The sequence below is a fragment of the Uloborus diversus genome, chromosome 6, assembly GCF_026930045.1.
Source record: "Uloborus diversus isolate 005 chromosome 6, Udiv.v.3.1, whole genome shotgun sequence".
Taxonomy (NCBI): domain Eukaryota; kingdom Metazoa; phylum Arthropoda; class Arachnida; order Araneae; family Uloboridae; genus Uloborus; species Uloborus diversus.
Window position 1 is genome coordinate 78609025 of NC_072736.1, and position 27782 is coordinate 78636806.

Consider the following 27782-nt stretch of genomic DNA (forward strand, 5'->3'; position numbering starts at 1 on the left):
CGGGCTGCAAGGGAGGTGTACTGCAGCGCCGGAAAGCGTACTGGATTAAGCGTGAGATGAATAAGTTTCGTGATGCATTTTGTAGCTTGTCCTGTGTTTAAAATGAATTTAATTTTACTTATTTAACACAAAGAATTATTTTTAAAAAGTTTAAATATTAAAAAGTATTTTTAAAAAATGTTTTTTCTTCAAAAACAGGGAGGGGGGGGTATGAGAGCATCCATGATCTGGCCACCTCACTTTTTCAAGGCATGAGCCGCCACTGCTTTGACTATTTTGATTTCAGTTCATGTTAGTGTATGAAGAAAATAATTCTCAACACAGAATACAAAAATAGACAATTATGAATTTATTGAGATGGTGTTGCATAAACAGACATAAAAACAACAGCTTCCGTTTATATACATGATGAGATCCAACTAGAAATATACACACGCTATTTACAACAGCTACTTTAGGATTTTTACTATTCAATATCTAGTACAAAGAAACACTTTAAAACTGATTTTTTTAGTAAAGAAAATGTCCACATAATCTAATGCAGTTTCTAAATTAAAGATCTATTATTACATAATAGAATGCAACTTAAAAACACCCAGCTGTTGTCACTTTTTCATTTTAATGATTAAGTTGTGCAGATTTTTCCAGGAAAAGGCATCTTTGCATTAAGTTAAGAAGTGCTGACAGATTTTAAGATTTTTAGGGCTGAATGAAATCAACTAAAATACCTTTGCTGCATTTATTTCACTATAATACCATTTTGCATACTCTGCAAATAACAAGCCACCTGTGGTTTACATTAAACTGACACTTAAAAACTTTACTAAAATTAAAAATCTTGAACTTTGATTTAAAATAAATAAAAAAATTTTGATCTCAATGATTGTCATAATTACAAAACAGTGAAAAAAAAGTCATAATTGCAATGTGCCTAAATAAAAAAGAATACATTGCTGAAGTGAAGTACATCTTTCAAATATAATTGCACTGCATGGTACATTATTTGACTTATATAAAGTTTGATAATTTAATGTCTTTATTGAACAAGATAAAGTAACAAAAATACTAATATGGTATAGAAAAAATCCTGAAAGCATATAGTTAACCTTGTTTTAGATTCTATATACATATCTGAAAAACTATTCACAATTTTGTATTTTAAATAAAATGTTCTAAAAATAGATTCTAATGAGAACATTTTTTGGAAGAGTATTTCAATATATGCATTTAAAATGCACAAGTTTTCAAGACAAAATAAGGTGTAATATTCGCAAATGAAAGTGAAGATTTTTCTCTCTTCTACATTTCAAAACATTAAAACAACAGAAATAACAATTTACAAATTATTTTTCGCTGGAAAATTATCTTACTTCATATAATTTTCTAGAGATTTTAATAATTGACCACAGTCTCAAATAAATAAATTTTCTTTAAAATTATAACATTCAACAAAGTTTTGACTGAAAAGTCATGTCAGTTAACATAAGTAGCTCAAAATGATGTTCTAATCAAAAAACTTCTATTTAGCTAATTTTGCTTTTATTAACAGTTGATTGTCTTGGGGTATGAACTAAAATTAAGTTCTTAAAATATATATTCATAATTGTGTACCATCAAATTTGTTCTTTAAATTGATAATTTAAAGCACAAAAATGAAATTCGAAAACCGTGGTGAAGTTTCAGTTTTCGACTAGCAATCTCATTTTGAGCTACTATGAATAAAAACAAACTAGAACATGAAAATGAGTGATGAATACACTTATGTATCTCAAAAGCCATTCCATTGCTGATTAAGACACTCTCTCAATGCAGTTGCAATTAGGTATTCCACCTACGTATTATAAATAGAAAAGAATCTCTATGAATTTCTATAGAAAAGCTCTTTTGTACAAATGTATGGAACTATAATACAAAAAGGCACTTCAACAAACTGTACAACATTAAATAAGCGCCTGATATTAAACTTCAGTTGCTAAAATGTCCTCAAAGTCTGCGGCAGAAACTGGTTCTGGACAGGACCTGAAATGATCTTCAATGACGTAGATTCCTCCCGTGCTTGAGGGCGGCCATTCCGCTGGATGATGGCAACTAAAAGGTAAGACGAGGGATTAGTTTTAAAAGCAATGAATTTATTGTAATTATGAACAAATAACTGTTACAAAGACAACAAACCATTCTTTAATTTTTAACAGAGAAAAATCAGTTTTTTTTTTTTTATCAACTTACCATCCATATATCTGATTTTTTTTCCATTAAAAAAGTCGTTTCTTGTAATGCCAAAATCTGTAAGTGTTGTTGCAGTAAAAGGTTCTTATTTTTTATTCTACTATTTTGCGCAAAGATATTTTTATTGTGTGCATTGCAATAGTTATAGGGTCTGGTGGGGGAAAGTGGTCAATGGGGTAAAGTGGTCATTCAACAAATAAATGGCTATAGCTTGGAAATAAATGTTCGAATGAATGAAAATTTTATTATAGAGTAGGGCAGTTAGAAACACCATTTTGAGTTCAAAATTTTACAACTGGCAAAATTTTATTTGGTAAAAAAAATATTTTGTGTGAATATGAAAAGTTTTTAAATCTAAACACCTCTTTTAACTTCCTTGGGAAATTTTGTGTGTTAGAATTATGAACAAATTGACTGCATAGGAAGCTTCTTACATGTCTCAAGAACTCTTACTCATTAGCAGTTAGCTGAATCTTTTTTAGATAGTTTTTTAGAACAATTTAAGTAAGATGGGGTAAAGTGGTCATAGTATTAGACTTAACAAGTATTGTTCTTCTAATGTCACCCAATCGTTAAGTATAAGGCAGATATAAATTAAATATTGATTTCACTTAATATATATTGTTTTTACAGTAAATGGAGTTGAATATACGAATATGCGCATATGTATACGCACATACTCTTGTAGGCATGTATATAGACGTATTCACATAAATGCACCAATAAATACGTATATGGGTACCTGCAAGTATTTTTAATCTATACAGATATACATTCGACTATACACGTATATATTCGCTTATACTCGTATGTATATATAAACACTTATATACTCAGGTAGACACGTATATACACGTACGTACTCGAGTAGACACTTACATACAGGGTGGCGACAGGAACTGTGAAAAAAAGTTCCCCGACTTTTCCCTGATTTCCCTGATTAAGTTCACCAAATTTCCCTGATTTACGCTACCAATGATAATAGTTTTCTTTCTTTGCTCTACTTGAAATCCTTTTTATGTTTGTATAAAATGCCGTATTTTAAACGTTTTAAGTTGTGTAAAGTTGTTGAACAAAAGATATATTTTGAAAATATGCTACTTTTTCAATAAAATGGTTTAAAAAAAAAATATCAAGTCAATTTTTTGGGGGGGGAAAAAACCTACAAAACAGTATATTAAATTTTTCTACAATGGAAAGATTATAGAAAATTAAGAAAAAAAAAATACTTTACTTCCAGAAACTACTTAGCATAAGAATTTTAAGAAACTATTAAAATTACTCATAAAAACAAATGTGTATTAATGATAGAACTAAAAAGTAATTGAAATTATTTTGAACTAAGTTTTCAAACAGTATAATATTTGTTGCAAGAATAACAAGTAATAGTGAAAGAATGTAATGTAGTTATTATTATATAACTAATTGACATATTTATGCAAAACAGATGAAACCATTTGACGTCCATTCATAGGGAGCCAAAAATTTCTCTAATCTACATGGGGTAAAGTGGTCATAAATACAAAGGGAAAAGAAAGTGTTATAACACTACTTAAATCAATATTTATTTTCCTAAAACTGAATGTACTGTGTTCTTTAACAATGCAATGTTAAATAAAAACAAAAAAAATTTAAGTGTTTAAAGAATTTATTGTATTTATTATTCACCTAAGTTGAAAACCTGCGATTTTATGACCACTTTACCCCACCAGACCCTATATTTTCCATAAATCAAATCTGTTGATGTTAAAGACTCATTTTTTCCCCAAGTTTTACTTTTCCCAGAAATCTTAAGTTTTATCTTCCATTTTCTTCCCTCTTTTTTTAAATGATATTCATAAAAATATTTAAAATCAAGATCATTTTCGAACTTAGACAGATTATAGTTTTCAATGTATAGCTCAATGATATACAATTACAACTGAATAATTTTATGAACTCTTTCTCCCTTGTGAACCAATTTTGTTCTGTTATTCTTTGTTACTTTTAAATTTAAATATTACGCAATTCATCATGGAAATGTGTAGGGATTTAAGTCTATGCAGTATTTCATAATACTACCTGTACCTTAAGGCTCATATTACTTTAACATTGCAAAACTATTATCCCTATCAAAATGCCATTTTGTACAACCGAAGTCAAGTTATTATTGCATGTTACGTTTGTTAATTGTATGGTATTTTCAATCAACATTCTTAAAATGTCTGAAATATATTGGGAAAATCAAGTAGTAAGAATTGAATCCCTCCCCCCCCCCCCTTCTCATGGATACCTCTGGATATGTAATACAATCTAAATTTAATTCCTACATGTCCAGCCTACAAGGGGGTGGTTGGGTCGTTGAAATCTTTAGAACGTTGTTTAGGGAGGTTTTAAGTATCTTTCTGGGAGGTATTCCATATTATTTGAAGGGCTACACTATTGCTCTTAGGAGGAATGATCTCCCAAAAATTATCAATGTTATACATAAAGAAAGATTTTAAAAATCTGATTCATCTTATTCTATCAAATAAAAAAATTCACTCTGAATTGATTAAATTTTTTTAAAACATGCTATTCTTAGTGTCACTGGAAACCAAATGTAGTCAGATCTCAAAATTGCAGTAACTTCCGAAGCACCAGTGAAAATGACTAATATAACTAAAACCTCTAACAAAATGGGATGCTTTTTTTAAGCTAAATATAATTTTTAAAGTATTTATCTAATCTGCTTCTTTATTCAAGAATCTTGTCAATGTTAAGGGGGGAGGGGGGGTACAACTTTTTGAAACTACCTGGATGAAACTTTTGCCCTTTAAAAAGTACTCATGTGTGTGTGTGTCAGGTTCATTTTCATTTTTTTTCCCCAACATTTCTGATAACTTCATTTAGTTTTTTTATGGTTTAACGTAAAAATCCATACAAGAACTCAAATGCAAACAATAAAATTTATACTTGAGCACTGAGCTGAAATTGGTTATAGTACTAGCCCCTAAAGATCTTGGTTTTCACATATTACTGATCATGATACGGTAGTTTATATACATGTAAGGACTGATATGACCTGCCCCTTCTGAAGGTAAATTTTGACAGTGTGTACGATATTATATGCATGCATATAGTATAGATCATAAATGTTAGCCACAATCAACATTTGAAACAAAAAATAAAAACACAACCAAACCGATTCTCACCTTATTGAACCACCATTTGTGTTGTCTTTCTTTTCTAAAGTTCTTGGTGTACAGACTAAGCTTTTGTCTGGCACCTTTCTATTACTCACATCAATGTTAAGCACTTTAGGAGGAGCCTCATTAGTAACTTTGGCAGGTACTCTGTCCAATGCATTCACAATTTTTTGAGGCATATTATTGTGTTTATTGTTCATGTGCATTGCATTCAACTCGTTCTGTAGTTGCTCATCTTCAACATCAAAGTCATATTCTTTGGCTCTTTGGGGCTCCTCAACACAAGGCTGACGCTGCCGCCGTCTTAAAACACAGTACACAACACAACACAAAAGAATGGCAAGCATCGGCAACACAGTTGAGAGGCTGGCAATGAGGGCCACTTGACTGCCACTGAGAGGCAAATCTTCCTCTGAGGACACTCGATGGGACACATTAGAAGCTATAGAGGGACGATTGTCCATCGCATCGCCGCTCGCTTTCACTTGGCACCTCACACCAACATAGCCATGGGAACATCGGCACACGAAACTATGTGCCGTTTCATGGCACAAGGCACCATTCAAGCAAGGCGATGAGCTGCAGGGGTTAAGTAATTGTTTGCAGTCCTTTCCACCAAAACCTGGCTTGCAATCACAGTGGTAGCCATCGTAGAGGTCGCGGCATTCTCCTCCATTGGCACAGGGTTTTGAAGAACAATTCTTCTGTCTAATCTGGCAGTGAGAACCAGAAAATCCAGCTAAGCACTTGCACTTTACAATTCCTAAATGTTCAGAACATGTACCTCCATTTTTACAGGTACTTGAGGAACAAGTGACTATGTTCTCACAGCGTTCTCCAGTAAGACCTGGAGGACAGTGGCAGTAAAAACCACTAGAGAGTTCTATGCAGGTGCCACCTAAAAGATAAAAGCATTAAAAATTAATTATAAAGAACATTAAAAAGACTATTTCATAACATTTATATCATAAGCATATATAAGGGGAACTAGAGCTATGGCCTTCTCTCTAGAAATTAGCCCACTGGTATTGCTTAGCCGAAAATTGTCATCCACCATTCCTTAATACCAGTCAACTAATATTGCCACCCCCCCCCCCCCGCTCTTGAAATATTTTTCTACATACGCCAATGATGTATACACACACATTTATGAGTAACTGGCTTTGCACATCACATGAGGCAGTGAGAAGGCAAAGGAACATAAGTGCCAAATTAAACATTTGCAGATAATAATTAGTACAAGTGGTAGGATAATCTCTCCTCTGTCTTAGGACAAGTGGTAGTACTGGTAGCAAGCATTTTTCATTTTATCTATTTTAACTCATGCATTTTACAATTAATTGTTTCTTATGTCGTTTGACATTGCATATGCTCAATTCTATATCAAGATAACACTAATTATATCAATTTCATAAATACATTTTAAAACATTTTACACAAACCATTATACAGCAGCGTACCTAGCATTGGTGACACCGGGGGTGGTAATTTGTGGCATCCCCCCCAAAAAAAAGATTTAATATTCTATGTAAAAATAAAATTCATACAATTTTCAGAAACAACTACAATTGTGTCATAACGAAATTTTAAGTTGGCTAATGTACAAAAGACAAATAAAAACTTTGAACACTTTTTATATAACTTGCACTAGACCCAAATGTGCAGGTCGTTGAGACTCGAGAGGTCAAAAAAGTAAGGGTGTGTGTGAAATTAATGGCCCCTTAATTATTTCTAATGTATCTCAAACACAGGGAAAGATAATAGGGTTTAGTTTTTTGGTTTTAGAGAAAGTCACTTCAAGGTCTAAGTATTGACAATATAAACCTGATCTTGAGTAGTATAGTATTCACTCCATGATGGATAAGGGGGGACCTGGGTTTTTCCCCCCAGAAAATTTTCAAAATTGTAGCTTTAAAAATGCATTATAGATTCATATTTTTAAAAAACTTGCAATCCCACTATGGGTGACCCCCCCCCCCCCCTAGCGACGTTACATTATGACATCTTCACAAAGTTAGTAATAAAACTAATTAACTATACTACCATTTTATTTGCAAAAATCTAAATCTCGTTAAAAATAAAAATTACCATTCAGACAGTATCCTGCTATGCAAGAATTCTTTTCTATCTTCTCACACAAAACTCCAGAAAATCCCTGAGGGCAGGAACAAATAAAACCACTAGGATCTTGAACACAAGAACCTCCATTTTCACAAAGGTTATCAGTGCATATACTAGCTGAAGTTTCACAATGTGGTCCAAAAAACCCTGCTCTGCATTCACATTCATATTCTCCAGAACTGGGATTCTGTAACAGTAAAAAATTTTAAAAAATGATTATCATAACTTTTAAGTACTGTTGTAGTATTTTTTACTTGTGAACTACAAGATTTGTTTTGACTATATAATTGCTTATTAACAAATGTTGACTTTGTAAAAAACTGTTTATGTGTGTAGCTTTTAGTAAAAGGAAAACTTAAAGAAAAATGTAAGAAATGAAAGAAACATTATGATATCATTTTCAAGAATCAAATCTACCACAAAGTTAGTCTTAAATCAATTACAAACAGATTTTAAAAAGTAACAATTTATATGTTGACAAAAAAAAAGAGCCCACAAAAATGAATGCTGAACTAATAAAATTAATTCATTATAAGATGAAATGGTTGACTTTGAGTTACAAATTACAGCAAACTGGTTCTGAAGAAAAAAAAAAAACTTCACTGTCTTTTCTTTTTCCTCCAAAGAGAAAAAAAAAACTTGTTGCTTATGAAGTACCACTTAATTTAAAAGAAACCCATTACTAAATATATTGCAACAAAAATTATTGATTAAAGTACATGTTGTGAGCAAGAATTTGAACAAAAATTCATGCAGTTTAATTATAAGTTTACAGCTATGACTAGAGACCATATGTGCCTGCAGTATTGTTTCTTATTTTTCAATAATTCTAAGATCAAATAATTTATTAAAGACAAATACCAATTTTCACACATATTTTTTTGATCAAAAAAGTTGTTGAACAGAAATGTTTTCTTTTACCTTGCATATCCCATTGTTTCTACAAGGATTCCCTTCACAGGGATTTCGAAGGACATCACAATCTTCTCCCATATACTCTTCACTACAGCTACAAGTATAAGATCCTTGTCCAGTATTTGTACAAGTACCTCCATTCTTGCAAGGCTTGTGATTTGTACAATAATTGAGATCTAAATTAAAGATGATTTTATAAGTAATCTATGAACAACATTTATGGGGCCAACAGATAAAAGCGAAAATCATAATTAAAAAATTACAGGAATTATCTAAACAAAAATTCCTTTTGATGTAATTAATACTATATTCTAAGACCTCAAATCAAGTCTATGTCAGATTTTTTTAAATTTAATATAAGGAATTGGCAACACTATTGCCAAATATTTAAAGGTTCTACATGTTGCCCCAGAGCAACAGTAGGATATCATACTGTTATTCCCGTGTTCCAATATTTCACTGTTGCTCTGAGGGGATGATATATATAAAAAATGAACTTCTAGTATTCATTTCAATTTGGACATCTTGAATTCAAATTATGTTTTTGGCAATCACAAATTGCATTAGGATACTATTCGTTGGGTTTCTTGCTTCTACAAATGAAATGACCAAGAAATTAGCACCCATCATATTATGATTGATGATTTTCTAGAATAGGTAGTACAAGGCATATCCATAGGGGGAGGGAATGATGCGGATGTGGTAACAAAGATAAAGATTTTATGACCGATATCCACCGGTACACTCATCAATCTTAAATGATGGGAATCAGTAATCTGGAAATTTTGTATTTAGACGAGTTGGTATATATAGGTGTTTTTTCCCTGAAAAAAACTTAATTTTACACATAAAGTTTTTTTTTTTTATTATTTAATGTAAAGACTGAGAGTTAAGCCCTGAAAAAAAATAGGAATAAAATCAAACCGCAGACAATTTGTAACAATGATAACATTAATTTTACTCTCTAAATAAATGTTAAAAACAATCATTGTCATGATAATCTGAAAAGTCAAAGCAAAATCAAGTTTGGTTAAATCAGGATAACAAGCAATTTATGATTGCATAAATAAATAAACTACAACCATTCCGTAGAGAAATTCTACTTTTAGGTGAACATCAGCAAAGTTTCATACTTCATTAAGAAAAAATAAAAAAAATTGTGAGATGTTAATAAGGGATATGAAACCATTTCTTATCCATACCTTGATCACAAAAGAGTCCACCCCATCCCTCATCACAATTACACTGCCAAGGGTTATCGCATGTCCCATGGCTGCAACCAGGATACCTTATGCAGGAATTACAGTATTGCCCTTCCCAACCATGACGACACCTACAATTCAAAACATTCAAAGTAAATATAAGCTGCAATGAATCAAAAACAATCGGTTTCAGACATTCAAAAATTTGAAAAAGAATAAATTGAAATTATTCCTTTAAGTAACCAAAGACATTTTTTGAACTCAAAATAATAATCAATAACAATTATATTAAAATAAACTAATTGTATTAAGTAAATTAAAACAAATTATTCTCACTAAGGTGAAAGATTGAACATATTTAGTGAAGAGAATAACCGCTATTTCGATGAATTGGATAGTTATGCACTGAGGAAGAGTTAGCAAAACATTTTCTGAGAAATATAAAATTTCACAAACACTAACTAGATTCATACTCCCAAAGCAACATGTCTATAATATAAGATTTCAAAAAAAAGATATAAAAGAAGTGTTTTTAACAAGATTGATTTTAATTAAGGAAAGTTGTTTTTTGTCACATAAATATATTTCTTAAGGTTCCCCCCCCCCCCCCCTTCGGATCTCCAGTTCTATGAAGGTTTCGTTTGGGAACCCAAAAAGCTTACAGCAGACACCAAATAATTGTATCAAAAACACAAAAATCTTCACATTCGCGATATCACAAACATGTATGTAATTAGAAACCAATTGTTTACATTTCTTGCAAATAGAAGTTCTCATCAAGTATAGCATAACATTATTTCGACATCGGGCATGGGCGCACATATAGGGGGCAAAGGGACTCAGCCCCCCCCCCCCCAGAAATCAGAACTTTCTTGCTTTTAGTACTTTTTTCTTTGCAAAAATGTAAAAACATTTCTTCTCCAGCCATTAATGAATAAGTTATTAAAATGTCAAATTTTAATAATGCTAACCTGTACGGAAATCGGTTTTCAAGCGAAAATTATATTAACCCCTCCCCCCTTAAAATTTTGCATATGGTCGCCCATATCATTGTGAATATTTTAGTTGTTCTTAGAAAGTGAATCAACGTTTGTGCAACTTACTCGGTTGTGAAATGTTTGTAAGTTAAATAACCATACACCATAAAAAAAAGCAGTGGCGCCCCCCCCCCCTCCCCGACAAGAGCAAGGTCGCTAACCTCAAATATCCTGAAGACACCCCCCCCCCCTTCTAAAAGAGCCCCCTCCGAAAAGGGAAAAATACCCCCTAAAAATTTCAATGCCGCAGTCGGCACCCCTGAATGAAGTAAATCATTGTCAAGTAATTATTACGTTTTAGAAATGGGTACAGTGAAATAATAAAGGCCCTTAAAAAATATTGCTTTTATGTTAATGGTTTTACGAAAAGACTCCGTTCTGACGATCTCAATTTACATCAAGATATGTTTTTTATCTCCCACCCTCCAACCTCCAAGAGAGGGAAAAAAATCTAATTATGGGCGTATTGTATTCATTTACAAACTTTATGATAATGTTAATTGGACTAAATCTAAATATTGCTTAAAAATCTGAGTTACTTGACGTCACCAATTTCAGGAAAAATTTCATGTTTTCAAAACTTTTAATGCGTTACATTGTATAACTCCTCATTAAATGCTTGAATTAACAAGAATCCGGTACTCATTTCTTTGATACTTGCAAATCATTGAGGCGAAACTTACTTGCATTCATTAGGTTGGTCACACGTCCCATGCTCATGATGGCACCCTGGCAAGCATACAGCTGAAAGAGAGGAAACAATTATTACAAACAGTTAAAATAGTTTTTCTTCATTCTAGTAATACAGTCAACTCCCGATTTTCCGCGGAATAGGGTGGCCCGGTAAGCGCGGATAATCCGAATAATAGGTAAAAAACGATACGAAGTGTACAATAGCTAAAAAATATCAATAACACTCAAGCATACAGTTAAATTATAACTAAAAACATTGCATCTACTAACATTGCATATCTATATCTTTGCTCTTACTAATAATAAAGCTGAAAGTCTGGATCTCAGTCTGTTACGGCCGATTTTCATGAAATTTGGCACAAAATTAGTTAGTAGCATATTGGTGAGCACCTTGACGCGATTTTTTCGAAAATTCGATTTTATTCTTTTTTGTTCCAATTTTAAGAACATTTTATCGAGCATATTATCATAACATAGACGAGTAAATTACCATAACGTGGACGAGAAAATTACCATAACATGGGCGCGCAAATTAGCATAGCAAATTGGCGAGAAATTCATCATCCATTACTTGTAAATATACAGGCGAACCAAATGATCTTTGATTTTCTACTCGGGCAAAGCCGTGCGGGTGCTACTAGTAAGAAATATATGTAAAATCTAAAAGCGAACAACACAATCCTAAGTTGAAAAAAAAAGGGGGGGGGAGCCGCGGATATAATCCAACCGCTGATAAGGTTTAAAACGTCTTACCACATTCGGATATCGCACGCCGACTAGAAAAGACACCACTCAAAAAAAAAAAAAAAAAAAAAAATCGAGAAATTCATGGTTTTAGGAAACAGTAGGTTTTAGTGGTTGGACTTCAAATATTACAATTCGCGCAAAAACATGGTGTGATGTTTACTGGTTATTTTATTTCATTATTATTTTTTTTTTTTTTTGTCTACATTATAAAATTTTAATGATGCGCCACCAGGGTGCCCACCCTCTTAAGAGCAGGGGTGCACCCCCCCCCCCCAAAAAAAAAAATTTCAACGACGCAGTCTGCGCCATGATCCCCCCCCCCCCCTTCCCTATGTGGGCACCCTCGTGCGCCCCTATTGATTATATCGTTTTTACGATACCACGCACCAGTTATGTAAGCTTACTTAGTGCGAGTTTTATTGCAAGAGCATTAAATTTCGAATTTAAATCAATAGTTAGTACGTTTATCGAAAATTTTGAGTTATGTATCGTTACCTTCCTTGCTGGGGGTGCGATGTATTCCCAGTCAATTATACCCATACTAAGAATTAAAATTAAAAACATATTTAAAACTTAATTATCCCTTCAAGTAGTGAGGACAAGTCAAACTACATCACATGTCTCTAGAGTTATTATAAATATAAGATACAATTAACAGAAGGATTAGAGGTCTCTTTTTATGTAACTTTTTTACGATAATTATTATCATCATTATTATTCTCTCTTTTTTTTCAGGATCCTTAGAAAAGAATCGAATGTTTCTGTGCTAAGTTAATGCGTCGTTGCACACTTCCGGATGGTACTTAGGGGCGTAAGCGGGAAAATCTTAATAATTGGCATGTTATTTTTCATTAAGTTATTTCTGAAACGACTTTCATTCAAAGTGGTACTAGACCGTTGCGACACTTCCGCTCAAATTCGTGCGTTTTCTATCTTAAGAGGTTCTTCTCGATAGTAAAAATAAAAATAATAAAGTCATGTCGGAAAAAAAACTCTTTTGGGGTTTCCCGAATCAAAAAGATAATAACAACGGACCTTCATTAACGCGATGTGTTTACTAATTTTATAAACGTTGTTACATTTGTTGAACTTTATAGTGCGTCGGTACAAGGAACAGAAAACGATAAATAAAATGTGGTTACGTTTAAAAATGTTTTGCTTCTTGCGAATATGTATGACAAGTATTTAACCCCCCCCCCCCTGTCTGATTGCTAATTTTTTCAACAAAGTCGCACAAAATATTATTATTTATTTATTTTTTGTAAAAACTAACCTAAAAAGATTTACTAAATTTACAAACTATGCTAGAATTTAGGCTTCTATGCTCATTTATCTCAGAACAAGGTTCAAGGCAAACATTTATTACTTACAATATTTCTAGTCCCCCCCCCTCCCTTTCCTCCGTTTCAGTTTTTGTTTTTAAAGCAACAAAAATTTATTTGCAATGCTTTTTCTTGGTTGATATACGAAGGTATGTAGCTTACAAAATGACGAGCGGATAAGAAGCTGTGTCCCTAAATGACGTCACACTTTTTCCCCCAGTATTTTTGCTCCCCCCTCCTCCCATTTTTCTCAAAGTGTCACATTTCGCCTTTCTCCCTCCCTCCCCCTTGTCACAATTTCCTGAACAATCTTAAACGTGACATCATTTTGTGGACATTTATTTTTGTTCTTTACAACTGTATTTAAATGATGAGATAGCGGGATAAGGCTTTGAATCAGGGCCGTTCGAAGAAGGGGACAAGAGAGGTGATCACCCCGGGCGCATCAGGGGGCGTCATAAACTAAGCTTTTGCTGCATTACTATTTAGTTTCTTAAACACTAATACTTTAAACTTTTTTGAGCAATCACGAATATTTATTTTTCACTTGAACGTGTGGTTGATCTCCTATACCTTTGGGGGTCCGCTAGCGGGCTCCTCGTCGTCGTCCGTGTCCCCCCGAAATCGACTTTATTTGTACCCGATCCTACATAATGCTCTTTAGACAAAAACAGCATACAGCACACAACATCTAGCATCCAGCCCCTGGCATTCATTTGCATTTTGACATCTTGAATTCAAATTATGTACTTCGCAATTATGTTATTGGAAAAGCAAAAATGTTTTTCGCAATAACAAAATTGCGAAAAACATAATTTGAGTACAAGACGTCAAAATTCAAATAATACCAGGCACCAGAGGCTAGAAGTTGTGTGCTGGATTTTTTTTTTTTTTTTTTTTTTCCAAAATTCATTTAAAAATGTTAGCGCATTAGAATTTAAGTCTTGCTTTAGATGCACGTATATTTCAGATTACATGTTCAATAATGTATAAAAATTAAAATATAAAAAATTTCCATAGTTTTCTATCATACAATTATACTCCCACCCTGTTAGCGCAATTTTGGCGGTTTTAAAAGAATGCCTATTAATGTTTATCTCACTCTGTACTGACTGAAGTGGATCAGCCGAAAATCTTAAAGATGAAATCTAGTGTGCTACTCGTACGTCAACTTATTTGTAGATGACAGGATTTAGTTTTTTAAAAATTGCTGTTTGTTTCTTTCAATCGAAATAAAGTCTGCATCGTTTTGATCAAAACGAAGTCTGCTTTGTCTGCATAGTTTTATAGTTAGAAGTTTTTGTTCTGGTCTGTGTCTAGTATGCTTATGGTTTGTGACTGTAACCAAACGTATGCTGCAAGTAGCTGTAACGACTGACAACAAAGTATATGTTGCAAGAAGCCATTTCAAGACTACAGTTAAGCCCCTTCACCAGTGAAAAAAAAAAAATCTCAAAACACCTAAAAATCGATAGTGAACACAGATCAATCAAGTATTTATACCAAGCCAAATGGGTCGATAAAGAAGATATTCAATGGGAACATAAGACTCGACACGAAAACAACCCAAGGAACATAAAACACATTCAGTTAAAGTTCAGTTTAAAGTGTGGTCAATCAATTAAATAAATGCAATTTGATCAATCATCAAGGCAAATATCTCAGCTTTTGATAAACATGAAAAACACACATATGTTTCGATTTACTTCGAAAAGTAATTAAATATTTTCACAGCGATGCTTCAGTTATAAACATTAAATACCCATCACAATTGTCGATCGGCGCTTTTGTTAAGACCTATATTGACATTCGAAGTGAGCATTAGTTAGCAAGTACAATACACAGATAAAATTTACAGCTCAGGTAGCTGTTTATTTCACATCTCGCAGACGTTAATTGGAGAGGGAAATTACGCAACGGGGCGCCAATATAAGTTCACTTTCTTCCCTCATTCACTCCTACAACGTTCGAAACAATGCGCTAACAGTAGAGAGTGCATGTAAGAAAAGGGCCAAGCCAGTCTCTTCCACTGGAGCCTGGTTCCTTTTAGGAGTCAGGACCGTGAAAAGCCACAAATAAAAAAAGTAAAGTAAAATAAAGCAGGGGCAGTAGGGGGCGATTGCTATCTTTCCAGCGCACGCAACGCTGCCACACCGGATGTCCAAGACACGCGAACAATTAGGGCTTCCAATTCTTGGAAGAGATTGAGGATCTGCTATGGGTGTCGTTCATGAGGCTTAATTATGTTGTCGTTCTTTATAAAACTTTTTTTGAGCATAAAAGTATGACAACAACAAACACTTAAAATCTGTAAGTATCTGCTCTTCCGAGTGCAATCTGCAAATACAACGGGCAACAGCGTTAGAAATCCTTGGAAAAAATAACTGGTACCGAGGACTAGTAAGCATGAAGATATACTGATCCGCAACGACTGGTCCGTTTAACCCAAAATGTAGTTTAATATGAAATTTGTTTCAACAATTACTTCTCAAATTTTTCATGGCGCAGCTGATTAGCTTTCATTTAAAATTCATATTAGAAAGATTTACCTAAATGTAATAACACAAAACTACTGTAAGTATAAAAATAAAATTTAAAAAACATTAAATATTGCTTCATATAAAGTACTTGTTTGGTCCAGGGAGTTAAAAATCACCTTAATAAGTGATCGGTTAGGAGAAAATCTGGTTAGCATGATATAATTATAATACTCCTGTTAATTTCACGCTAACGAGGTTCGACTCTTAATTGACTATGATTGACCTCTGGTCCCACTGAATTCTATTCTGGTCCAAAAGCAACGTTTATTGGTTTATGACCAGAGGACCATCAATGATTTCGAACGCTGTACAATATGAACGAAATTTTGCTTTTAGGACTTTTTTTAAGGAAACTTGGACCATTCTTATTTGTATTCTCCAATCCCCCAAGAATTTCCTGTAATTCGGCAGAATTTTTTAAACCCACTTACCCCTTTCGCAGTAAATTCCAGTCCAGCCCGGCCTGCACAGCTTTCCACCGTCTTCTCCACACGTGTAGTGCCCAAACTTGTCATTTCGAGGTCGACACAAACTTTCGCACTTGGGCCCGTAGTAGTTTTCCGCACAGTACACGCGATACAGAACGTCCAGAGTACTCTCGTTGCTGGTAAGTCGATCTTCGGTCCAATCAGCACCAATCTGTAGCGCTCGTTGAGCTATGAACCTCGCGACAAGAATTTTGTTGCCACCTAATGAACACACATGAACATTTTATTACAATTTCAAAGAAATGAGAAAAATCAATAAAATTCTAAGATCACAACATAATTGAATTTACATTGACTTCAATTCGCACTCCAGCAAGGAAAGTGACACTACTCAAAAAAAAAAAAAAATTTTGGAGAAAATCAAGGTTTTACTCAATAGTACTTTTAAGTGATTTCGTCACAAATACTACAATACGCGCAAAAAAACTCTATTGTGATGCCTACTGGTTAGATTTTGTTGTGCACATTAATAATCCATACTTGAAATTCGAAAACTTTTCTTCCAAAAGATGAAATTTTAATGATGTGTGTGTCACTATCGATAATGTCGTTTACGCCACCACGCACCAGTTATGTAATCTAACTTCGTGCGAGTTTAATGGGTAGAAAGGGCATTAAATTCAGTGATGTTCCTATCAAATTTTCTGAGGGTATACTCCCAGCAATCAGTTATGCACAATATGTGTATGCGATCATATACATATGTCATGATATGAAACATTTTGAAGCTTGAGGGTATACGCTATGTGTCAAAAGAATGTTTGAGAGTATACGGCGTATACCCTATGGGAACATTACTGATTAAATTTAAATTTTAAAACAACAGCTAGTACGCTCATGCGAAATTTTGAGTTGTGTTGCTTTTCCTGCCGTAACGAACGCAGACAAAATTTCTCTCTCTCTCTCTCTCTCTCTCTCTTTCAATAACAAAATCCTTTTAGCACATACACAATTAAGCATTTTTCAAAATGCGAATAAAAGTGCAAACGTTCTTTTTGATACATGTGACATTAGGTTTGTTTTATAACATAACACATAATACAAAAAACAGGAATTACGGAATAGTATTTGTTTACACGACAAACAAATACTATTTTATTCTAATGCTGTAACAAATTCATTAAAGACCTCTTTTTAACTAATATAGTAATATTTCTGAGCGCTTGGCAGTCCCATAGTGCTCAGCCGTTCACTTAGCACTGAATTCCTCAAATATACATTGAGTTAGCTGTCCTGTGAAGGGCGAAGACGAATCCCACATTACGGATTCATACACAGCACACCCGAAATTGAAAGTTTGCCTTTTTGTTAATTTATCTACTTATTTATTTATATAATGAAAGTTACCCTCCAAATTTTATCCATTGGACATAGTCTGGGCGAAAGTAAATTTCAATTTCTTTACGTTCTACATCGTTGGTTTTACCCATTCATGAACATTTTAAGGATTTCCTGAATTCGATCGTCTATAAGCACGAAAAGTAAAGAAGGACTTCGAGCAAATCTAGAATTAGATACTGTGTTTTTATTTATAGACTTTGAAACAGTTAAGTTTTCGTTTGATTTAAACTGACATAGTTCATAAATGTAACGTCATGAAGATAGAAAAAATAACAATTTATGAGGACGTGGAGTATAACAGCTTGTTGGAAGTTGTAATGCAACTTATCTCACTTGACCTAGAGCAGCTAGACCAGCTCCAAGACTTAAAATACCTTCAAAAAGTTTACAAACAGTTTGCACATAGGTTCTGTGAAAATAAGGGCACAGACTTCAAAAGGAATGCTTTGCAATGGAATTGCTATCCGTTTAATAAAACAAAAGACTTAGCGAACAAAAAACAAAAGGGGAAAAAAAACATCGATCCATCCTTATTTGAAGACATCTTAATTTATTTTGCCTACTATGTTAATCGATGATAGATTTCTCTGAATTGTCATCTTGTCACTCATACAACAGCAGCTTTGAACGGTTAGCACATGTAGTTTCATCCAATATCTGATTAATCTCAAATTTACCAAATGTGATGGGGGTAAGGGGCATCCTTGTCAAGTGTGTAATTAAGAGGGCAAAAATCGGCGGAAACCTTTTCTTCTTTTTTGTTTTTTCCTTTGACATGCTTGCCACGAGGGACTCGTAGAACCTACTGTTGGGGAGACGTCAAGTCTTTTGGTTTTAGTATCATCTGTCAGAGTCGAAACGTGACAAAAATTAAAGAAATCGAACCGTCACGAAAAGCAGTCGCCGGACACGATGCTATCAAAAAAATATTTTTTTATCTCAAGCAACAATCGGTTCCGGTTCACAGCACACAAGAAGAATGGGCAATTTCAGAATATATTCCGTTCACCCTTCACCTCCGCCGGACCCTTTCTGTGTTTTGCTGCCGAAGGGAGGTTGAGAGGTGTCTAAGCTTGACCATTCCTCTTGAAGCATTATCGGACTCCCTGAGGATGACTGATTCGGGGGAATAGTTTAATTTAATTTTCTGAACACCGAAGATTCAAAATTAAGTAAAAGCAGTAGAAATTGGTCGAAAAATATTGTTCTCATTAAAACATGTACTGTAGATTCTGCACTCCAGAGTATAATAGGATAGTCTGACGAATAAATAAATTCTTAAGCACTATTTCACTTTCAGAAATTATCAATATCGTAAAACAATGTACAATTTGCAGGGGTGCCCACCAGGGGGGGGGCATAGCACAGACTGTGACATTGAAATTTTTAGGGGGAGGGGGTAATTTGACAGGGTCTCTCGTTCTCAGGGGGTTACTGCGCAGAATTGGAGAGGGTGAGCCATTGCCCTTGGGGGGAGGGGAGCACCCTAGCATTTGGTACATGACCTTAAAACATTTTGTTTATATGTGCAATCATTAGAAAACAAAAAGAAAGAAAAGAAATTGGGAGAATTTTTATACTTCTGCTTCAAATTTTTTGGAGGTAAAAATGAAATGTGTTGCAGCTCAATCCACTTAATGAAAACTCGTCCTACCAGAGGGCAAACAAATTTTTCTAGTCGTTTTCTTTTTGCAATTGCATAGAAAGGAGTTACTGTTTTGTCTTTAAATCCAAGGGGAAACATCAAAAAATTTATGTTTTAAAAGACAATTAACGAATTGTTCATTCCTTGGTGGGCTATTCGACTATTAATTCGCTTACAGAGCTTACAAATTGTAATACAAAACTATGGATGATCATGTTTTTTAATTATTATCCATTTGTAATAGTGATTGCTGATTCATTATTGTTAGATGAGTTATGAAAGGTACGTATCTGAAAGAGCCATTAATAAAGACGTACAAGAACTAAACTATTTTATATTTCTCTATTTTGGTTGTGGATAAGATAAGTTAAATGTTTCATTATTTCATATCGTCAAATGCGTCAAAAAATGCATTTTAGTTTTTAATTCTCAAGACAAAAACAAAACAGATCATCAAATTAAGAAAATAAAATTAAAAAGATTTTTTTTTTTTTTTTCATTCCCTTCATCGAGTCCAGGAATATTTGTTTCGAAACGAAACAAGCCCTGCATCATGGGGGAGGGAGGGGGATGTTCAGCTAAATATGTCTTTCTCTTAACCACTTTTTCAAGCACAATACTTTTTATCGCAAAACAGTTGTTGTTACGAATTGAAGATGTCGTTGCATTCAGAAAATACTAATACATTTACTTCTTCATCCCCCATGAAGCTCAAAATTATATGTATGAACTGAACAAACATTCAAAACCTAAAATTGTGCTTTTCGACCTTGAATTTCGGAAAATGTCATATGACATCCCCCCCCCCCCCCATCCATACGCCATGAAAATTTCTCGCCACGCTCCTGTATTCACCCCACTTCTGCTTCTAATCGAGCAGTAGAGTCCAAATAAAACCGTATTAAACTTTTGCATTAAAAAAATACATATTTTTCTGGAACTATCAAATATTTCACCGATCTTCGGTATTAGTTTCAATCCTAACTGGCATCCTAACTGGCAGGAAACTTGCTCTCTCGTTCATTACCCAGAGGAATGGTAAGAAAAGAAAAATCTTTAGATGCCCCCCGCAGTGGGATCGAATCAAATACCCTATCATGTGGCACACGGGTAACTTCCTTTTCTCAGCACCTTTGGCCGAAACAGGGAGAGAAATAAAAAAGAAATCAACTCCCCGAAAAAAGCAACAAAGATTTCGGGCATGACCCGAAGGGAAAGGAAGAATCATTGAGAAAAGCTCCCAGGGCGATTATTCACGAGCAAGGGCGACTTAACAAGAAAGATTTCCGATTGTCTTCCATCCGATGTTGATCGGCTGACGGGGACGGGGGTGAAATCTCCGGAGGTCATTACCGCCTTGTTTGTCGGAGGTTCTTTGACCGGTCAGAAACAATGTAATTGGATGACAATTCTCGGCGATTTTAATTGGGAATCAAAAACAAGCTCGGTTTTTAGAAAGCTTATAAGCGGACCAAGCAGTTCATCAATATGGAAGATTCAACATCTTCTCAGTTGGGTAGAAACTATTCGACGACAAAAAGATGAACCTAAAACGAACATGGGACAGAAATATGCTTTTGCCTTTTAAACAGCTTTAGAGACAACACACAAATAAAATAGCCTTTTACTTAGTTTTAACCCTTGGACTACCTCTTCTTCTTACTATGAGAATTAGAGTTTTTAAAATAATAATAATAATTAAAAAAAAAAGTTTGGAATTCTAATCGAATTGTTTTTAATTCATTAATAAACGAAAACATTAATCAAAGATCACAAGAATACCTTTTTTACAAGATTGGGGGGGGGGATGTGCCACATCATTTGGGAACCTTCCAAGATTACAAGAAAAGAAGAAAAATAGGGATGTCGCATTCATCCCGCCAAACGAAAGTGCGATTTATGGAGGTAGGTACTTACTACTACAAATTTTTGATACCACCTAGGTAACAAAAGGCGAAACATGCATGAATCATAAATAGCTTGGTTTTACAACAAGAACAACCTTCCATAAAACAACTTTCATCATCCATCATTTAACTTTCTCGAGTAAACTCACAAAGGGTGCAACAAAATGAAAATTTCCAACAAGGAAGACGAGTCCTACGAAATAATAGATAAATTCTAAGTATTATGAAGTTGAAATCCTGATAACAAATTCGGCCCCCAAATGAAGGAAACTTCGTTCGTATGCTTCTATTTTTATGCAAAACAACATCGAATGGCTTGAAGAAAAAAGGGCTGCAGGAAAGTACCACGCCAGTTAATTTGCCATTTGAAGTGATTTCCAGTTTGAGCACTTCGAATCGAATGCATGATATTTTCTACATGCTTAGCAGGAAATTGTTTTTCATGCATATTTCTACACATATTACTAAATTATTACAGCAACAGCTACGTAAAATAGCAATGAGAAAAATTTCAAAAGTATTTGAAATTTATTTAAAAATTTTAGTTTTTTAAATGAAGTAGAAAAAGGGGGAAAGATGCTGAAATCACTTGATGGATGTTTTGAAAATATTCATGGAAAAGCTATTAAACTTTGCAATTAAATTTACATTCTGCCCTTTTTTTCCCTCTTTAACTGGACTGGATTTTGTGTTGTGTGTTTTTTTTTTTTTTTAATTTTTTTTTAAATAGTTTCATGTGACTTTACTCAAAATGTGCTTTACGTTAATCGCCTATCTTAACATTTATACATTAGTAAATGACAATAAATGAATAAAATATTTAAAAACTTGATCAACTTTTTGCAAAAAGAAGCCGACTCAACAGTTTCTTTTACAATATTTTACTGGTCTGCAGACCGAACAAGGTTGAAAACCTCCGAGAGCCAATAGATGTGATCACGGTGAATGTATTTACAAAGACACAACAAGACATCATTATTTGCTATCAAAATACTATTAGAAAACTCGAGCGGGTATAATTCTGTTCCATTTAAAGACCACCCACCACTCTATCTAGGACAGAGCAGTTTTAAGTCTCGAAGAACAAAACCTTTCTTGGCTACAATCCGCTTGCGTTTCCCCCAAAAAGAGTTGTCACATTAAGGAAGAACCGTGTCTCCCCTCCCCCGATGAAAAGGAGTCATCAATCCCTGCCAAACGTGAGCCAACTCATTGATCACCAGGCAAACGATTACAGCAGAAAGGCCGATTACACACGACAAGAGATCCATAGTTGAAAAGCTGTAAGATCATCCACTTTCGATCTGCTACTTACTGGTACTCCAAATAAGACAGATCCACGTGATCCATTGTGTACAGATCACAACGCCTCCACCTTTTGTCCTCGACAAGACGAAGTCACTCAACCTCGACGTTCCCTTCCCTGGCTTTGCGCGCGACAACGCCTTCCCCCCATTCATAATCCAAACTTATACACAGTTTCAGTCTTGTTATCGGCTGCCTATTCACGCAAAAAAACAAAGGGAGCGGAGGAAAAAATACACATCAAACAATAAAAATGCGAAAAAAAATCCCAAGTTCGCCACCTTAGTCCAGCACCTTTGAGGGTCGAAGATCAGACTTTAAGGGGGAAACAATGGACCCTCGAGACAATGAAGGATTTCCGAAGAATCGCCACCGAAGCTGTAATGACCAAAAACTAAGCTCGCAATTGCTATCTTTTCGTGAACCTTTGCTCACTGAGCAGAAAATGGCTTCCGTGTGTAAAAGAAATATCGCGAAATGTGTAATGCGTGAGCACATACATATGTATATTCCGTATTCAAAAGCTCTGACATCACTAGTTTTCTAAAGAATAAGGTTCATCTTTATTAAAATCAACGGCGTTGGAAACAATGGACCCAGCCCACCTTATAATGAGATCATTCTTTGTTAAGAATAGAGGACTATAATTCTTACCAGATTCTGGTTTACAATGTCGCATAATTTTATGTGGTCGTTTGCCATACATCATAACTGCAGAACAGTTTCGAACTAGTCTAATCATAGAACGTCTCGGATACTTTGTATTGTTCTGACTTATTCTCATGTAAAACTTATTCTAGCATTATCGAGAAATTTCTATTCTTCAACTATTATCAAAACAAATCACAGAAAGCATACTGTTCCATTATAAAGAAGCAAAAATAAGGGCGGGAGGATATATAGATACCCGAGAAATAGAATTATTCATTATGTCTGTCCTAGTGATCACTGGTGAAAATTTTGAAGCTGAATAGGTTGTTGTTCTTCATAGAATACTTTGGATTAAGTGTTTTTAAAAATTCGCATTCACTCATTCACAACGCTATTGCATAGAAGTACCATATTGATGACCACTTTTGAAATGGGGAAAAATGAAGGGAAAAAAAGGAACACAATGTACTACCAACCAAACTACTGTTATCAAGATGTCTACTCTTCATTCCAAAACATTTTGTCGGCATAGAAATATAATTGTACGTTGTTGCAGATAGTTGAGAACGATTTAAATAGTTGAATATCAGGTACATATTCATTCATTATTCAAACAAAACGGTTTACTTTTTATTGCGCATCCTTGAATACTAGCGCCAACTCCACAGGGCTTGAGGGGACTTGCCCCCCCCCCCCAATAATTTGTGTGTGGGTGTGTCCTTTCTTTTTAACATGCTTTTATTAGCTTCACTTGTATGTGAGTAACTCTCCTTTGGACTAAGAGCTAATGGCTTATTACTGTTAGTACATTCCACCAATTTATGAGCGTTCGTAGCCGAGCGGTCTAAGGCTCGGATCTTCGCTGACGTCCACCTCCGGGAATCATTGGGCGTGCGTTCTAATCCCAATCTTGCAGCACAATTTTCGCCCACTTTTTATGATCGGATTCTTTTAAAATTTGGAATGCAATCTCAGACCCGATGACAATGCAATATTCTATAATCAAAGTAATTTATTAACGACTAGCCGCCTGCGGCGACCAGCTGGTCCGCCTTTTTACGCCATTCGCCTTTTTACGCCAGGGGTGCCGCCTTCGGCGGCTGCTTAAACAATTTAGCGACGACATTAATCAATGTTTTTCTCTATAAATCAGTATTATCATTCGTTTTTTTTACGCCAATGTTGGCTCCTTCGGCGGCTGCTTAAATAAATTTCGTGGCGGTGTCAATCAATCTATATCTATCTATATCATTAATAATTTGAATAAAATATTTTCTAGATCTGTCTCCAGTTTCGTCGTTTGGAATATTTTTAAAGGAGGGGGAGGGGAGACACAAATGACGTACTCTTCATGCACATTTTGTCGAAAAATAACAAAAAGCACTTCCACTTTTATGTGAAAGCATTGTTTTTTCAAAGTCATGGTGTATGTGGGGGAGGGAGAGGGGTATTGACATCCAATGTGCAAGCAGCCACCTACGGCGGCTGTTTGGCTAACTTGTCATTTACCTTTTTACTTCAAGTTTGCCGCCTTCGGCGGTTGTTTAAATAAATTTGGCAGCAGTATTAATCAATCCATCTCTATCTTTTTTTTGTGCCATTCACATTTTTACGCCAAGATTGCCGCCTTTGGCGGCTATAAAAAAAAAATCTCGCTGCTTTTATTGAATTAATGCGTACAACTATGAAATGTAACGTAATACAGATACAGCGAAAGGTCCAGCTTGGGGGGGGGGGGGAGATGGAAAAAGAAATAAATGCAATCCCTAAATAAAACAAAAAAAAAGGAAAGAAAAAAAGCAAGCGCTGCCGAAAAAACACGTGGTTATCACGTCAGAAAATGTAGAAAAAAAAACTATTGCGTTATTTTAAGAACTTTTTTCTTCTGAAGAGGGCGAAATGTTTTTACTATTACCAACTTAAATTTCAGAAATGAGGCTTTGATACTTCTCGCAGGATGATATTAGAAAAAAATAAAACCCAGAAAAACATGCAAATTAAAGGTTTTTTCAAAAATTCATAAAAAATACAAAAATTGCTCTATCTTGAAAATTTTTTTGTTCATCATATTTAAAATTAAATTTCCGACACTATAGTACCAAAAATATTTGTCTGGCGCGATTGGTTCGGGGTCTGTGAGGTTAAAAGTACTAAAAATCACATAAAACATTAAATAACTTTTTTTCTAATTAAAATATCAAAAATCGAAGCCCGAGGTGCACAACTTCAGCAAAAACTACACCTGTATACTAAATTTCATCTTTCTAGGCCTTACCGTTTTCCCGGGATGCGCGCCACACACACACACACACACACACACACACAAACATCTTATTTTATTATATATATAGAAGATAAGTTATTAGTTTATTCTAATTAACACGCTTTTATTAGCTTAACTTTTATGTTTGTGGCAGGGTTGGCAAAAACCCGAGTTTTTTTAAAAAAAGCCCATGCACCCAGGGTTTTTTTACATGAAACCCGAAAAAACTCAACTAAAGCTGGGTTTTTTAAAATAAATGTGGCTTTTTGTCTTTTGTTATAGTAAAAGTGCGAGGTACTTGTAGCATATTGTAGCGTAAGTATATGGACAAAGCGCAAAAACTGTCTTGGGGTAAAAAAAGCTGGAAAACTAATTAAAATTCAGCGTTTTCTGAAGAAATGTATAAAAGAAGACAAAACCCAAGAATGGTGAAGTTTCAGATTTTTTAGTTTCCATGATCACCAACAGTTACGGCAAAGTTACTTCTCGAGTGATAAAATCTATTGTTCGTTTTTAATTAGTACATTTTTTTTTTTTTTTTTTTTTGCATTTTACTTTATCGTATTTCATTTTGTTATGCAAAACTACTGTAGAACCTCAAGTAGTTTAAATCCCTTTTTACTGAATTCCAGCTTAACTTTATGTTGCCTGTTTTTCTATTTCTGTGTACAGAGTAAGAAATATTAAACTTTTTCTTAAGATAATGAAAATACTGTACATCCTATTCCGTTTTCTGGCTGACCGTTTGAGAAACCTGTTGATTTCTAAAAAATATACCTTGTTTATTCGAGATTTGTGACGTGTTGGTTTGCAGAAAATAATTCATCTGAAAGTCTTTTAGCTAGAGTAGTTTCCTCTGTACAATCTACAAATATTGAGAAAATCAGACGTGACAGGACTAAGTCAAGATAATTTGAGTTATTTCTTGAGAGAGAGACCAGTTCAAGAAAAAAGTTAAATATATTTATTTAAAATCTTTGAAGTATTTGTTAATGCCGTCAAGAGTTAAGAAATACTATTAAAGTTCAAAATTCATTTTTTATGTCCTTGTCTGTGGTAAAGAACAAATAAAAAATAAGTTTTAATTGAAAAAGTATTTAAATTAATCAATTTTTTTAAAAACTTCTAAAAAAATTTTAAAAACCCAAAAGTGGGCTAAATAATGTTTTTTTTTTTAAATGGGTTTTTCAAAAGAACCCATTGGGTCCAATCCGGCAAACCCTGGTTTGTGGGTATGTTTGTGGGTCCAACTTTCCTTTGGACAAATAGCCAGTGGCTTATTAGAATTACTTACAAGGTACAAATCAGAGCTGCGGAGTGTAACAACGCTTGCACATGAATTTACCAGAAAGCATTCAAAATGTCTGATAATAAGCATTCAAAATTTCTATTGCAAATAATGCAATAGAATACTAAGATACATTCCATTATAATAAAATAATAGTTTAAAAAACTAAAAAAACACTCTTTTGTAGCAAAATGAACTAAAAAGTAAAATAGTTTAAAAAACTAAAAAAAAACACGGTTTAGTAGCAAAATTAACTAAAAAGTTAAAAATAATCATTTGATGACAAGTATATAAAGTAATTGACCAAACACTTAATTTTACTGTAATAGAAAAAAAGCGTGGGGGGCTTCTTATAAGTTGTCTTAAATTTCTTCCACTTGTTATCCATGCAAAAATGTAAAGAGGCAGCCCCCCCCCCCCCCACGCTTTTTTTCTATTACAGTAAAATTAAGTGTTTGGTCAATTACTTTACATACTTGTCATCCAAAGATTATTTTTAACTTTTTAGTTTATTTTGCTACTAAAGCGTGTTTTTTTAGTTTTTTAAACTTTTTTTTTTTAATGATGGAGTGAGTAGTGTTTTACGGGAGGAAGAGTTTCCTTTTACTTGAGTGTTTTTTGGAAATTTGTAGGCATTTTTAAAATTCTACATGTCAAGGCAAAGACCATATTCAATTTACAAAAATATATAACGTCTAGACTTGACTCTTCCGGATCTTTGATGACTGCTTACACTGCGTTGGGTCAAATGCGAGGGGGAAGTTTGGTGGACTTCAAAAGTTAGTTTTACACTATCGCCAGACCTTGAGCTGCCTTGACTGGAGAGCGAACAACCACAAGCAATATATATCCACTGCACGGATCTTCACAAAATATTACTGTAAAAATGTCCTTAAAACCAGTGACCTGGTCTAATTAAACCAG

The 27782-nt window shown here is 34.2% G+C and overlaps 1 protein-coding gene across 1 annotated transcript in view; it reads right to left on the reverse strand.

Annotated features, from left to right (window-relative positions):
* Nucleotides 1–342: 342 nt before the first annotated feature.
* The window catches only part of LOC129224121 (delta-like protein C), a 75825-nt gene continuing 48385 nt past the window's right edge, over nucleotides 343–27782 (reverse strand). Inside the window, exons 4-10 of the mRNA XM_054858531.1 lie at nucleotides 16402–16659; nucleotides 11352–11412; nucleotides 9632–9762; nucleotides 8436–8605; nucleotides 7482–7701; nucleotides 5400–6291; nucleotides 343–2088 (exon numbers count right to left, since the gene is read on the reverse strand). Coding sequence (XP_054714506.1) covers nucleotides 1959–2088; nucleotides 5400–6291; nucleotides 7482–7701; nucleotides 8436–8605; nucleotides 9632–9762; nucleotides 11352–11412; nucleotides 16402–16659 — 1862 coding nt within the window. The 3' untranslated portion in view covers nucleotides 343–1958. The remainder of the gene's footprint in view (nucleotides 2089–5399; nucleotides 6292–7481; nucleotides 7702–8435; nucleotides 8606–9631; nucleotides 9763–11351; nucleotides 11413–16401; nucleotides 16660–27782) is intronic.